We start from the raw sequence: 15,230 nt of genomic DNA, 5'->3' as shown, positions 1-15,230 counted from the left end.
GAACTGAACCTAGAGCTTCATGCACACTAGGCAAGCACTCTACCACTAAGCCACATTCCCAGCCCCTGCACTGCTTACTGTTGAGATAGGGTCTTACTTCCTATGTGGGTATGCACCTGGATCATGATTCTATCTATACTTCCTATAAAGTTAGAATGACAGATGCATGCCACCAGATCCAGCTATTGGTAAAGAGGGGATCTTGAGAACTTTTTTTCCTGGGTTGAGCTTGAACCTTGATCTTTCCTATTTCATCTTTCTCAGTAGCTAGAATTATAGGCCTCTTTGTGCACAAGACTAATGCTCTACCATGTGAGCCACAGCACCACTTCCAGTTTTTGAGTTGTTAATTGGAGATAAGAGTTTCGCAGGACTTTTCTGCCTTGCCTGGCTTTGAACCTCAGTCCTCAGATCTCAGCCTTCTAAGTAGCTAGGATTACAGGCTTGAGCCACTAGTGCTAGGCAAAAAATGTTTCTTTTTGTATTCCTTTAGTAAAAAAATTTTAAGCTGGTGCCAGTAGCTTGCGCCTGTAATCCTAGCTACTCAGGAGGCTGAGATCTGAGGATTGAGGTCCAAAGCCAGCCTGGGGCAGGAAAGTTTGTGAGATTTTCATTTCCAATTAACCACCAGAAAACCGGAAGTGGCTCTGTGGCTCAAGGGGTAGAGCACTTGCCTTGAGCTGAAGAGCTGAGGTACAGCAGCCAGGCCCAGAGTTCAAGCCCCACAACTGACAAAAAAAAACAAAAAAGAATGGCTTAAGTGAGGCTGTAGTTAAGAAGTGGAGAGCTTGCATAATGTGCATAGGCCCTAGGTTCAATTTGTAGCACTAAAATAAAATAATTTGGTTTATATATGCAAGTTAAAATTAATGTGCAGAAATGTGGCTTACAAAGAGTTTGATTTTTTTTTGCAATACTGGGGATTAAACTTGTAGTCTTGCATTTGCTAAGCAAATACTTGCCAGTTGAACCATGTTGCCAAGTTCTTTTTGCTTTTAGTTTGTTTTTCTGAGAGAGTATCACACTTTTGCTTAGGCAGGCTTTGGACCTGGATCCTCCTACCACTGCTTTCTGAGAAGCTGGGATAATAGATGTGTACCACCGAGCCTGGCCTCCCTCTTCAGAAGTCTAGTTATATTCCACCTCTTTGAGGTAAAGTTTCTACTTAAATTATTTGGATTTTCTGCATGGGAGACTTATATTTTTCTTTGTATTTCTATAATTTAGTCAATTATTATGTCAATATAGGCTAAGGAAAGTTTGTTTTAATATCTATTTTTATTTATTTATTTATTCATTTATTTATTCATTTATTTTGTTGGTTGTAGGGCTGGAACTCTGGGCCTGGGCGCTGTCCCTCAGTTCTTCAGCTCAAGGCAAGTGCTCTACCATTTGAGCCACAGTGCCACTTCAGGTTTTCTTGTGGTTTATTGGAGATTAGAGTCTCATGGGCTTTTCCTGTCCAGACTAGCTTTGAACTGAGATCCTCAGGTCTCAGCCTCTTGAGTAGCTAGGATTACAGGCATGAGCCACTGGCGCCCTGTGGAGAGTTTACTTTTTTTTTTTTTTTTGTCGGTCGTGGGGCTTGAACTCTGGGCCTGGGCGTTGTCCCTCAGCTCTTCAGCTCAAGGTGAGCGCTCTACCACTTGAGCTACAGCGCCACTTCCGGTTTTCTGGTGGTTTATTGGAGATAGGAGTCTCATGGTCTTTCTTGCCCGGGCTGGCTTTGAACCGCGATCCTCAGATCTCAGCCTCCTGAGTAGCTAGGATTACAGGCGTGAGTCACCAGCGCCCGGTGAGAGTTTACTTTTATACTTTGGGTTCTAATCCAATAACACTTTATTTTCTTGCTCAAATTGAACAAGGAACTTTTAGGAACTCTTTCAGTTGGTTCTTGTGTCTTTGATAACCTTATCATTTTTGTGTTTTGTTTCTTACATCATTTCCTTACTTCTGTAGAAGCAAAGGAAAACTTCTCTTTTATCCTTTGAAGGTTTGCTGGAATGAAGTGACAGTAGACAGAATAATAGGAGAGGGAGGTATATGTCTATTGTGCATGGGACTGTCATAAGACTGTGGTGACTTAATAATGCGGTGATGTTCAGATGCTAGGACACTCATTTTAATAAGGAGATGGGGAATGGGACAGTTTGGGTGAGTAGTAAATGATTTTAGTGAATGAGTGTTCCTAATGCTCAGATAATAGTAAATGATTCTCTCTGGTTGTTGAATGGCCTGAAGAGATGGACAGTAATAGCTTACAACCAAAATCCTTCTAGCTTTTGTTACATTCTTTAGTCTTTCTTTCTTACAGAGATGAGCTTACTTGATAAGAACTCTGGGAACAGGGCTGGGAAGGTGGTTCAGTGGTAGAGCGCTTGCCTTGCATGCCTGAGGCCCTGGGTTCAATCCCTCAGCACCACATAAGAAAAAAGCCGGAAAGTGGTGCTGTGGCTCAAGTGGTAGAGTGCTATCCTTGAGCTGAAGAGCTGAGGGACAGCGCCCAGGCCCAGAGTTTAGGCCCCATGACCAGACCCAAAGAAAAAAAAAAGTAAAAAAAAAAGAACTCTGGGAAGGTAGAAAAGGTAAATGCTCCTTTGATGTGCTGGCTGTTAGGCAGATACAGAATATCATAGTAGGGCTGGGAAGGTGGCTCAGTGGTAGAGTGCTTGCCTTGCATGCATGAGGTCCTGGGTTCGATTCCTCAGCACCACATAAGCAAAAAGAAAAAGGCCGGAAGTGGCGCTGTGGCTCAAGTGGTAGAGCACTAGCCTTGAGCTGAAGAGCTGAGGAACAGCGCCCAGGCCCAGAGTTCAGGCCCCACAACCGGACCCAAAAAAAAAAAAAAAAAAAAGAATATCAGAGTAAAGCTTTCCCCAGTATTTGTAGCTTTCCAGATTTAAATTAATTTAAAGTAAATTTAATTTGAAATGATAACAGGTTAGGATACCTGACTCTTTCACATCACAGTGATATATTTATGATTTGGGTTGGTTTTGTTTTTGTTGCTGCTGCTATTGTTTGTTTGTTTTTAGAATGTTGGAAACCATAATCTGGCCACTACATGTGCTTGTTGCTCTGGGGAAATATATACATTAACCTATGTACATAGATCCCACTACTTAGCCATCTATATTATATAAAGCTAAACATGAGTTTATATTGATGTTCAGTAACACAGGCCATTCCAGCCTTCTCTCTTGCTTGTCTGAATTCTCTCATTTCATCAGCACAAAACTTACCTCCTACTGTCTACTATCTGTTTACTTGATTATTTGGTGCCAGTGTCCATGGCTAGTGTTTTCAGAATTGGTGGGTCATACTTTTTTGGCAAACAGCTTTATCATGGCTCAACGTTTAGCCAAGCAAGAGTTCAAAGCCCCAAGTTCAAGCCCCATACTAGCACATACACACATAGACACACACACACAGACACACACAGACACACACACACACACACACACACACACACACACACAAAGAAAAGAAAAAACTGCAATAACTTTATCAACCAAAGTAGGGTGCTACGTGTAGCTCCTTTTGCTTTCTGACTTACTGACTCCACACAAACATTAGCTAGGTTGGCACCTGTTCTCCCCCCTCAATTAGTTAGGCTACTTTATATATAGTTGGTAATACCAACATATTCTTTTTCTTTCTTTCTTTCTTTTTTGTAGTAGTATTGGAGCTTGAACTCAGAACCTGAGCATTATCCTTTAGTTTTTCCACTGAAGACTGGCACTTTACTTCTTGAGACACAGCTTTATGTCCAGCTTTTTGCTTGTTAATTGGAGGTGAGAATCTCACAGACTTTACTGCCCTGTTTGGCTTTGAACTGTGATCCTCAGAACTCAGCTGCCCAAGTAGCTAAGATTACAGATATGGGCTACTGACACCCAGCCAACATTAAATTCTTTGGTCACAGTTTGTGTTGCATCTCTAATCTGATTTTTTTTAATTCATGAGTGATCAAGTGGTAGAATGCTTACCTGGCATATAAGGCCCTGGGATTGATCATCATTATCATCGTCAACAACAACAACAACCACACACACACACACACACACACACACACACACACACACACACACACACACACACACACACACACACACACACACACACACACACACACACACACACACACACACACACACACACACACACACACACACACACACACACACACACACACACACACACACACACACACACACACACACACACACACACCCTCTGTGCTGTAAAGCTCTCTGTATTCATTTTTTCTAGTATCATACAGAATCAGTCACCACCCTAATCTTCCCAGCCCCCAAGCTTATCTAACCTCTGCTGTCTCCAGACCCCTGGCTACAACTGACCTGCTTGCTGTTCCTATAGTTTTGCTTTATTCACAAGGCAAGCTTCACATTTTCTATTGGTGGCCATTTAGTTTTACCAGGGGAAAAAGAAGATCCTCAGGGAGGGTAGAAAGGGATACTCCTGGATAGGTGTCAGGAGGAGGCTAAATGGAAAAGCTTAGTTCAGGGCTCATTGTTTGAGGTGAAGGGTTCATTCGGTTGCCCTATTTCATTCTTTTTTTTTTTTTTTTTTTCATTTTTCAGGCAGGAAAAGAAGTTCATTTACAAATCTGCTGCCCCCATCATGTATGGTGGAAAATCATGTCTGACAAGGAAAGGGAGAGGGAAAAAGTGCCCTATTTCGTTTTGACTCTTCACTCCCACCTTCCATGGTGCCTGCTGACCCCGGGGCCCAGAGCTACTAGATTCAGTGTCACCAAAGAATAAACATCTAGTCTCCTAGAAGGGCAAGAGGGGCCTGGCCCTGGAGTCTAATTGCTTCTTTTTGTATCTGTGGTTTTTTGAAATCTGTGGTTTTGTATTTGCAATGAGACCATCACAGAAAAATCCACAATGCTCAGGATGTGGATGGAGTGCAACTTTCTAACAATTATTCATTCAATTTACCAGCACCATATGTACAGTCAGTCTGAGTATTATCCATAACTTGAAATAACAGGGAGTGGATTACATGATTGTCACAAAAATCACTGCTGTTCACATGAATATTGCTCTCCAAAAATTAGATCTTCCTTCTTACTCTTCACCTCAAATACTTATGATTCTTTTTTTTTCTTTTGGTTGGTCGTGAGGCTTGAACTCTGGGCTTGGGCACTGTCCCTCAGCTCTTCAGCTCAAGGAGAGGGCTCTACTGATTGAGCCACAATGCCACTTCCGGTTTTCTAGTGGTGTATTGGAGATAAGAGTCTCACGGACTTTCCTTGCTCGGGCTGGCTTTGAACTGTGATCCTCAGATCTCAGCCTCCTGAGTAGCTAGGATTAAAATACTATGGATTCTTGATCCATTCTCCCCTAGCCATGTCTGGCTACTGCTAAAGACATGCCACCTCTCAACACATCCCAAGTTGTCACTTCATAATTTAATTTAATTAAGCATATTATGTGACCTTTTGGGGCTTTTTTGCTTTTGGGGGGCCATAGTGTATTTTCACAAAATTAAGGCCAGGGAAACACATGGTGAATCATAACAATGATACAGATACAACTGACCACACTGCAGAACTGAGAACCCTGTATCAACTATGCTGCATAATTTAACATTTTTGTTTTTGAGATTTCTTTTGATTTATTATTATTATTATTATTAACCATAGGTAATAAATCAGACAGGGTTACAAGACAGACTTCTCAAAAGTGGCCAAGCACTTAGGTTCAGTGTTTCCTCTGCTAAGATCTTACTTCATCAGCTTTCTTTTTCCAAAATTGTATTAAGATCACTTATTGGTCACTATTTTCTGTTTCTCTATCCTCTTGGGTTTATTGCATAGTCAACCAGAAATTGCATTTTCTTTTAGAAGGTAGTTATTTTTGTGCAATTTGGATTAAATTTTGCTGATAAATGTTAAAATCCATACAAAGTGCTTTTCCTTGTATAGCTTGTTTTCTTGACATGTATGTTTTGCAAATATAACTCTTAATGACTGTTGGGAAAAAAGGTTGTATTATAAATAAATGACCTCTGGGTTGGTAATGAATGTATAACATTGGCTAGCGGCATTCTTTTAAAACTTTCTGAAGTTAACATTTCTGTTGCATTTGTGGCTGCTTCCATGGAGACACCATAGTAACTGTAAGTACTGGCAGAGTTCGGAAGTTTCTACATTGATTTTTTTTTTTTTTATGGACATTGGTTCTCACACACTCATTCTTTTGTGGCAAGTGAAATACCAACAAGTCACACTGATTTATGGACAACTTAACTTCCCATTCAAAAGAATACTGTGCAGAATTCAAGATCTACTTGTTTAGTAATGGAAGCAGAACTTTTATGAAATTCCTCACTGTTCCTATCATCCCCCAAAATCGATTTATGATTGTGTTGAACTGATTGGACCAAAAGGGCTGCACACATGTTCTTGTTCTGAGAAAACAATTGGTCTGAGATGACAGAGGAGTTTGATGAAAGGTCCCTGGACCAGTGAAGGTTTAGATGCAGGAGATGCAGTTAGCATGTCCAGTGTGGCACCTGCCTTCCTTTGTGTGACCTCATCAATTTGCCTTCATTGTCAGAGAGACCACTGAGGTGGCTATGAACCCCTTATACCTGTGAACTTGACCTATCTTTCAGGGCAGAGGGGCTGAAGTGAGAACCCAGGGCCCATGTGATTTCCAGGGCCTTTTCTACCTCAATCCCCTGATTTCCTCATGTCTTTCCTCAGGACAGTCAGAGCCAGTGCAGCACAGCATGACTCTGGAGCCAGATGCCTGCATCCTGACACATCCACTAGTGGGGCTTTGAGACTAAGCTTCTCCATCTCTAAAATGGGAAGAATGATAGTCATTTGGGGAATTAATACTGTAAAGCACCAAGTAGGCACATGTGTTTGCTAAATCAGCAGAAAACTCTATTAGACTTTCTGGATTTCCTACCCTATTCAAGCAGATACAGGTAGGGGGGTATGGCTCAAGCAGAATGCCTGCCTAGCAAGTAAGAAGCCCTGAGTTCAAACCCCAGTATTGACAAAGGGGAAAAAAAAGCCAGACATTTTTGACTCATACCTGTAGTCTTAGCTACTCAGGAAGCTGAGATCTAAAGATTATGGTTTGAAGCCAGCAGGCCCTGAGTTCAAGCCCCAGGACTGACACCAAAACAAAAAGAGGGGTGCGGAGAGAGAGAGAGAGAGACAGAGACAGAGAGAAAGAGAGAGGAGAGGGAGGGAGAAATGAAAGAGAGAAAGGGAAGGAAGAAAGGAAAAGAAAGGAAGAAAGAAAAAGAAAAAAGAAACGAGAGTCTCTTTTTACAGGAATAATCTGCTTTAGTTGAAACCACTTGTCAGTATTAACCCCTATGTATGTTCTTAAGTAAAACCTGAGTTGGTAAAACTTATACCTAGATATCTTTCAATAGCTCTACAGAGCTTTAATTAGGGTAAAATATTGCAAGAATTGAATTGGAAATAATCAGATAAGGAATGGTAAATTAATCTATTTTTATCTTGATTTTATAAAATGGGGGGGGGGTTAGGCGAGGTGAGTCCAAATGCACGTGATCCTTAGTAATCATTAAGCTTCTTGGAGTAGCCTGCTAACTCACACCTGGAATGTAGATGCAGTGTGCTTAGATTAAAAATGGCCTGATGTTAACAGATGAAAAGCCCATGGTGTCAATGGGCTGATTAAAATTCCAAAGGCTGCCTGTCTGACTCACACTGGCAACGCTGAGATTCCAGAGAACTTTGGTTATGACTTAGTTTCCTTTCACCTAGGGACCATGGTGGCTCCTTATCACCATGTCGGGTAAATCAATCCTAATCAATGCCTTGTGCATTGCAGAGGTAAAGTAAAGACAGGCAACACCAGCATTCTTAGGAAGGGGTCCTGTCCTGGGATATTACCCTGGCCGGTTCAGGGAAGGGCACTACATTCCTGTTTCAGAATACCAGTAGTTTTTTCCTACAGGGGAATTGAATGGTTCGGAGAAGCAAAGGTTAGCCTTTGTTTGCTTGTGAAATAAGTAAAGGAGTTAAAGCCATAGGTTGAGGGTTTAAACAGAGAGGATAGAGGTTTTCCATCCAGCAGAGTACTTGGATCTGGACTCATTCTAATCAATTTTCTCCCCCATTCCCATCCCCTGCATTTCAAGCCTAAGTTTGGAGAAGCAGCTGTTGGCCCATGCCAGCAATCCTTCATTGTTTTGATTAATAAGATTGTGCAGCAGAAAAGCAGACAAAGCTGAGGCTGTGAGGCTGACCAAGATAAGATTTTTTTGTGGGTGTATGTATGTGCTGGTACTGAGGGTTGAACTCAGGACCTCTCACTGTCTTGGCTTTTTTGCTCAAGACTAGCACTTGACCATGTAGGACACACCTCCATCTCTGTCTTTTTACTGGTTTAATTGGAGACAAGAATTTTCTTCCCAGGCTGTGAAGATCTCAGCTCTTCAGAGCTCAGCCTCCTTAGTGGCTGTGTAAACCACTGGTGCCCAGCATTTGATCAATATTTGGAACATTAGAGTCAGGAATTTCTTTTCCAGGAAAACCTCTTCCCCTGCAAGGAAGCCTCTGTTGAAGTGATACAATCGTTTTCCAAATAGATGAAATTCGTAACCATAGGCAGGCAGAATGGTTCTGATATTTGTCAGTAGAGCATTACATGGAAAAAGAAGAGTCTGCAAGCCAGTGTTAATGTATTAGTTATGAACTGGACTCTAGAATCACATTCTTGGGTTTGATTCCTGGTTGAAGCATTCACAAACTTTAGGAGTTTGAGTACGACACTTAACTTTTCTGGACCTCAATTTTTCATCTATAAAATGAATCTAGTAAGTGTTCCATCCACGTTAGCTGCTGTTAACATAGTTCTTATTGATTTCTATAGACAGCCAGAGACTGTGGGAAAAGTGCAAAGTTTATCCTTCCCATAGATGGGCTCCTCCCAGACCCTTCTCACATCAAGGATGATGAGTGAGATAAGCATGTGAACCAAAGATCATAGTGGCAAGAACTGTCTCCCCACTCCACCTGTATATTCCAAGTTTTCTCTCTGGCAGCTTCCTAGTGAGTCCTACTCGTTTTCATTCATTTTTATACTTTTATTTTTCTGAGTCATCATTACCTGTGAAATAAGGGGTTGTATGGCTATGTCAATAGATAACCCTGTATTGATTGTTTTCCATTAGCTATGGGCTGTTAGTTAACATTGGTCACAAATGGAAGGGTTGGCCTGCACATTCTTGCACTCTTTTGGCCAGGGCACTGTTTAGTCTTAATTGAGAGAGTTTGAGAGGGCTGGGGAGTCATGGAGTTATTTTACTGGGTAGAGGAAAAAAGGAGTAAATAGAGGAAAGCTGGCCACTAGAGATTTGCAGAGCAGATTGAAAGTTGGCTTTGTTTTGTGCCCAACTTCTCAGGAGATTTTCCTCGGCTGAGTGGGCTTGGTGGAGCACTAGCCTGAAAGTGTTGCTTAGCAACAAGATTTTGTGGCACCCGACTCTCAAATAGACAAGCAGCCCATCAATTCCCCGCCTCCCGGCCCACCAGCCCTCAGCTACTACTGCAATCTCCTGTTAGATAATTAAGTGTGTGGCAGAGGGAGGGACAAGAGACCAGTAAAGTTTAATCATTGAACCAGACAGGCTAAAAGTATTTAGTCCACAGCGTCTATCTCCCAGCCTGAACAGGCAGTGTGTAGAGATCTGGACACGGAAGAGCAAACTTCACAGAACTCTTTGTCCATCTCAGGAGAAACCGAACTTGGGGAAGATGTTTGCGGTCCACTTGCTGGCGTTTTACTTCACCAAGCTGAAAGAAGATCAGATCAAAAAGGTAAGGACGCTGAAGCTGAGACATGCCCCGACCCTTCCCCTCTGACAGAACCAAATGCTTTCCTGACTGTACCAGAAAGGATTGAGAGGCTTCAGGTGGCCCTTGGTAGAGAGCTTGCCAGACCTGTGCAAGGGCTGGGGTCAGAAACCCAACACTGAACAAATTTAAGAGACCTTATTAGAAAAGGTATCAAGGCCTAGTGGCACACTCAGGAGGAAGAGGAAGCAAAGCTCATACACCCCTGGGCTCTGCAGTACTGTCTCAAACCAACCTTGAGTTTCAGCCCAAACTTCCAATGATATCAGGTGTGGAACAAGATAAAGAAAGGATTCAGAAACTTGAAGAGCTTTGTGCTCAATTCAGGAATTTGGGTAGGGGGGACAGCCAAATAGGAGAGTCATTTGTAAGGAAGTTTTATGAACCTTTGAGCCAGACTTGACAACTTATATATTTAAAAGCATACAAAACATGGACATTAACAGCAATGTGCCATTTAGTTTGATTATTTGTTTGTTTGAAATGGGAGTTTCTCTCTGTGTATATGGGCTATGCCGGCCTTGAGCTATTATGTCTAAATAATCCATCTGCCTCAACCTTCTGAGTAGCTAGGATTACAGGGGTGTACCACTGTGCTTGGCTGGTATGTGAAGGTTTGGGGGTTGTTTTGTTTTTGGTAGTGCTAGGATTTGAATGGAGATAATGAGTTTTAATATATGATAATTGAAATACTTGTTATTATCATGGGCTGTTTGCCAATTAAAAGCTTTATTTTGTCACTTTGCTTCAGAAACCTATCTAGAAAAAAAATGGTACCAAGTTGTGTTAGTTTACTGGGGAATCAGGATCCCCTCCTGGCAGCTGAAATGAGGCCAACCTGTCTCACTAGTCCCAAGTGACCAAGTTGGCAGTGATAGTCCAGGGCACTTAACGTCTCTCAATTGATAGGTAACAGAAATCTGCTTGGTAGATGGACTCAGCCCAGACCACCCAGGTCTCTAAAGTAAAAAATGAGGATTGAACTTCAACCAGTGGATATCTCTTTTAGCCTTCTTCCTTTTCAACGAAAGAGGATGACTTACTAGGTTTCAGAGTAAGAGGTGTGGCCTCTTCTAGCCCCCAAGTGCTTCATGGGTAAACTTCCACTCATTCTATTCATTAGAGTTAAGAGTTGCAGCATACTTAAGAATATAAATCAGCCAAGCATCTGTGGCTCACACATTCAATCCTAGCTACTCAGGAGGCTAAAATCTACTGATTGAGCTTTGAAGGCAGCTCTGGCAGGAAAATCTATATAAGACTCTTATCTCTAATTAATCACCAAAAAACTGAAAGTGGAACTGTGGCTCAAGTTGTAGAGTGCTAGCCTGGGGCAAAAAAAAAAAGAGCTTAGGAACAGCACCTAGGTCCTGATGTCAAGCCCAAGACCAACACACACACACACACACACACACACTCTCTCTCTCTCTCTCTCTCTCTCTCTCAATCACTCACTCACTCACTCACTCACTCATGCGTGCATGTTGTAAATTTTAGTCATTGACTCATGAGTCCTTTATTGGCTAAGGAGACAAAAATGTACTATAGGATTTACTTTGTGACTAGGTGCCTAGGAAAGGTGCAATCTCTATGTGTCTCTCCCACCCAGTGGGAACCATTAGTACCTTGAGAGAAGTTGGGTTCTACAAAGTTAGTTTCCTTGGTGCCTTCCTTGGTGGTTGGCCTTTCCTTCTACCAGGATAAGGTGGGACCTGTTTGTCTACCAGCCCAGATGTGTGCTCCACTCATGTGTTTCAGATCCTTCTAGAAGGAGGGTCAGCCTTTGTCAAACTTGGAGTCTCCCTGTGGGAGAGAGGAAAGTAAGGAGTAGTTTGTAGACACCCTAATCAAAGACCCAGCAGGTCTCTGGAGAACTGGGGGAGGCTAGTTTATGGCGGCTTGTCTGAGTCACAGCTTCTGAGAACATTCCTCCATGTATCAAGTACACACCTGGCCAAAGGCACAGCATGTTCCCCAACTGGGGTCAGGTGGCTAGCGCCTGACTGTGTACTTCCTGTCTTGGGAAATGTCAAGATGCTAGGCCATACTTACCCGTGAGAGTTCCGGTTAGATCCTGGGACAGTGTTCTACAATATCCCAATATTAACATTAAGACAAAAGGAAAAAACATGAAAGAGAGAAACCACGCTGACAACTTCTTTTCAGTTCAATATATTGACATTATTTGACCTATTGGAAACACTGGGCCAAGCCTGGTCACTGACCTGCAGATTATCCATCCATCAGAGCAGACCTGGTTGGCTTTCTGTGTGTGTTTTTTACAGTGTAGTAAGTCAACATTACAGAAAGTGGGAGCTTCACTTTTAATCAATTTCCCTCCAATTACTAACACTGTGCTGATGTGTTCCAACACTGATCTTTTGGTCTTTTTGGTTCTTGCAATTTATTGATAATGTGCTCTCATGTACTTCTGAATCTCCTTCTCCTCACTCATTATCATAATTATAATATTACTATATTATAATATACTGACCACTTGCCTACATTTCTCCCTCATCTTCTTAATTCTCATTTTAATGTCTTTCTGATATTTATTTAAGTATATATGTATTATAATTTGTTCAACTTTTTCTGACTTGTAGGGCATTTGGATACTATAGAAACATTCTTTTGAACAACTAAAATAATTATTCTATGTAAAGAGAGGACATTCAGGTTCAAAATTTTTACTGGGGCTTGGAATGTGGCTTAGTGGTAAAGTGCTTGCCTAGCATACACAAAGCTTTGGGTTCAATTCCTCAGTACCACATAAATAGAAAAAGCCAGAAGTCGTGCTGTGGCTCAAGTGGTAGAGTGCTAGCCTTGAGCAAAAGAAGCCTAGGCACAGTGCCCAGACCCTGCGTTCAAGCCCCAGGACTGGCAAGAGAAAAAAAAATTTACTGATGTATGTGTGTATATGTATGCACACACGTGCACATGTGTGTATTGGTAATGGAGCAGGAACTCAGGGTGTGGCCTCTATCCCTTAGATTTTTCACCCACTTTTTCCTGCCACTTGAGCCATAGCTCTACTTCCAGCTTTTTGGTAGTTAATTGGAAATAAGAGTCTCACAGATTTCCCTGCCTTGCCTGGCTTTGAACTGCAGTCCTCAGTTCTCAGCCTCCTGAGTAGTTAGGATTACTAGCTACCAGCACCTGGCTAATTTTTATAGTTTTGACTCTAAAGATTAAGTGGCTCATGCCTGTAATCCTAGGTACTCTGGAGGCTGAGATCTGAGGATTCAAAGCCAGCCCAGGCAATAAAGTCCATGAGACTCTTCAATTAACCTCCAGAAAACCAGAAGTGACACTGTGGCTCAAGTGGCAGAATGCTCACCTTGCCCAGGCCTAGAGTTCAAGCCCCACAACAACAGAAAAAAAAAACACCCAACTTTATGAACATTGGCATATGCTTATCATTCTCTGTATTTCAGCTATTTCCTGAAGTTAGATTCCAGTAATGAAATTGATAGGTCAAAAAGTGGAACCACTTTATGACTCAGTTCATCATATTAGACCTTTGGACTGACCTCCAAGGTCCCTTTTTAGCACCTGCATTCTCTAATTAAATAGGTCTGAGTTTTGAGGTTTTTTTTTTTTAACTTACTCTTTCTAAATACTTGGGTGCTTTAAGCACCTAGGTGCAAGTTGGCTCTCCTGTTTAGACCTTATCTCCCATTCCAGAAGAGGCTTTGCTTTTCTGCAATTCAGCCTACCTCCCTGAGTGTCCCTGCTTACACTTGTCCCAATTCACCTGTTGGCATTGAAAAGATAGCTTACTATTAGTTTTTATTATGTTTTCCATTCCCTGAGGAAGACACAAAGAATAAATAAGAAACTGTTATGTTGGCAACTTTAATTTCTTGCAAGAGCAGCAATAACGCAAGGTGCTACACAATTCTTACATAGCAGACTCAACCACCATGACTTGAGTAGGAGGGTGATATGCTGTGATGCTTGGAGAAGCTCTTTGTGCTGGTGGGCTGAACAAAGATGATCAGTGGGTTCTGAGGTACTGACTGAGGGGCTTTGGCATGATGATAAAGGATCAGGTTTCGTTCCCACGTAGGGCATTCCACCCTTCCTCTGCCCCAATTACTCAGGTCACGTCCCTTCCATCCAGTTTACCCACTTGTGTGTGGTTGTGCCAACCAATTAGTCATACACAGTCTGGGCAGGAAGCCCTTAACGAAGCATGACCTGGTTACATCCTATCTCCTCCAGTACACTGAATGCTCAATTGTCCTTTAATGGTGTTTTGGCCTCTCTTTGGCCCCCCAAGTCCTCAGAACCATGGGGCCATTTCACTGGCTTGGATTCCCCTCTCCTCTGAGGCCTGGCTGAAGACATTGGTGATGCGAGCCCTTTGGTTTGGGTGTAGTTTGGCTATTGTGGATGAGGTTGCCACAAAGAGTTGTGAGTCAAAACCAGACTGTGGAATGAGAGGTTTAGAGACTGCCCTGTATTACTTGGTCTGCCTCCTAACAATAGCTGTCAGGGTACTGTTTAGTGGTCCTGGGCCTTGCATTCCTCATCTCTCCCTCAAAGGGGTGTTGTACAGACTTGATGAGGTAGACTGCATTCCTCTCAAGAATGTGCCTGGAACCACTCCCCCTGGTGACCTTCTTGAAGATGGGTGGAGAACGAGCTAATGCCTGACAGGGCCTCTCTTGTCCATGGAGAACCCATTCCAATGAACCCTAACGAGCCCCGACCGCCACCAGAATCTGGCTGATAGCAGTATGGTGAGGATATTTTCTGCCATTCATCAAATGACATGAAACCCTAAGTGGACTGAGTGGGCTGCAGTGATTTTATATAACTTCCTTCTTATTGGGGTAGTGGTCGTTTGGCCTCAACGTTTTAATTACTTGAATGACATCTGCTCTCTCTTTTTTTTTATTGTGAAAATACTGTACAGAGGGGTTACAATTACATGGGTAAGATAATGGGCACATTTCTTTCTTTTTTTTGGGGGGGGGTCTGGTTGTGGGGCCTGAATTCTGGGCCTTGGCGCTGTCCCTCAGCTCTTCGGCTCAAGGCTAGCGCTCTACCATTTGAGCCACAGCGCCATTTCCGGCTTTATTTCTTTTTGCTTATGTGGTGCTGGGGAATCGAACCCACGGACTCATGCATGCAAGGCAAGCGCTCTACCACTGACCTACCTTCCCAGCCCCGATGGGCACATTTCTTATCAAGCATTGTAGCTTCCTCCTTTGTTTCCCCTTCCCATCCCTTCGTATCCTCTCCCTGCCCCCGCCCCACCAAAGTTGTATTTGTTTTTTGACATAACGACTTGTACATCTCATTGTTGCAGTGGGTCCTCCTGTATACCTGTTTTAATCATTTG

The 15,230-nt window shown here is 42.5% G+C and overlaps 1 protein-coding gene across 2 annotated transcripts in view; it reads left to right on the top strand.

The window, feature by feature from the left end:
* The first annotated feature begins 8,984 nt into the window (after positions 1 to 8,984).
* Hkdc1 (hexokinase domain containing 1) overlaps positions 8,985 to 15,230 on the top strand; it is a 43,463-nt gene continuing 37,217 nt past the window's right edge. Inside the window, exons 1-2 of one of the 2 annotated variants that reach the window (XM_070020946.1) lie at positions 8,985 to 9,076; positions 9,761 to 9,844. In XM_070020946.1, the coding sequence (XP_069877047.1) occupies positions 9,782 to 9,844 (63 nt within the window). In that variant the 5' untranslated portion in view covers positions 8,985 to 9,076; positions 9,761 to 9,781. Of the gene's footprint in view, positions 9,077 to 9,700; positions 9,845 to 15,230 lie in introns of those variants that run through there. The other variant, XM_070020947.1, reaches the window with a different exon arrangement.

The sequence above is a fragment of the Dipodomys merriami genome, unplaced genomic scaffold, assembly GCF_024711535.1.
Source record: "Dipodomys merriami isolate MVZ:Mamm:240054 unplaced genomic scaffold, mDipMer1.0.p SCAF_14, whole genome shotgun sequence".
Taxonomy (NCBI): Eukaryota; Metazoa; Chordata; class Mammalia; order Rodentia; family Heteromyidae; genus Dipodomys; species Dipodomys merriami.
This window is presented reverse-complemented; position numbering and strand designations above follow the sequence as displayed.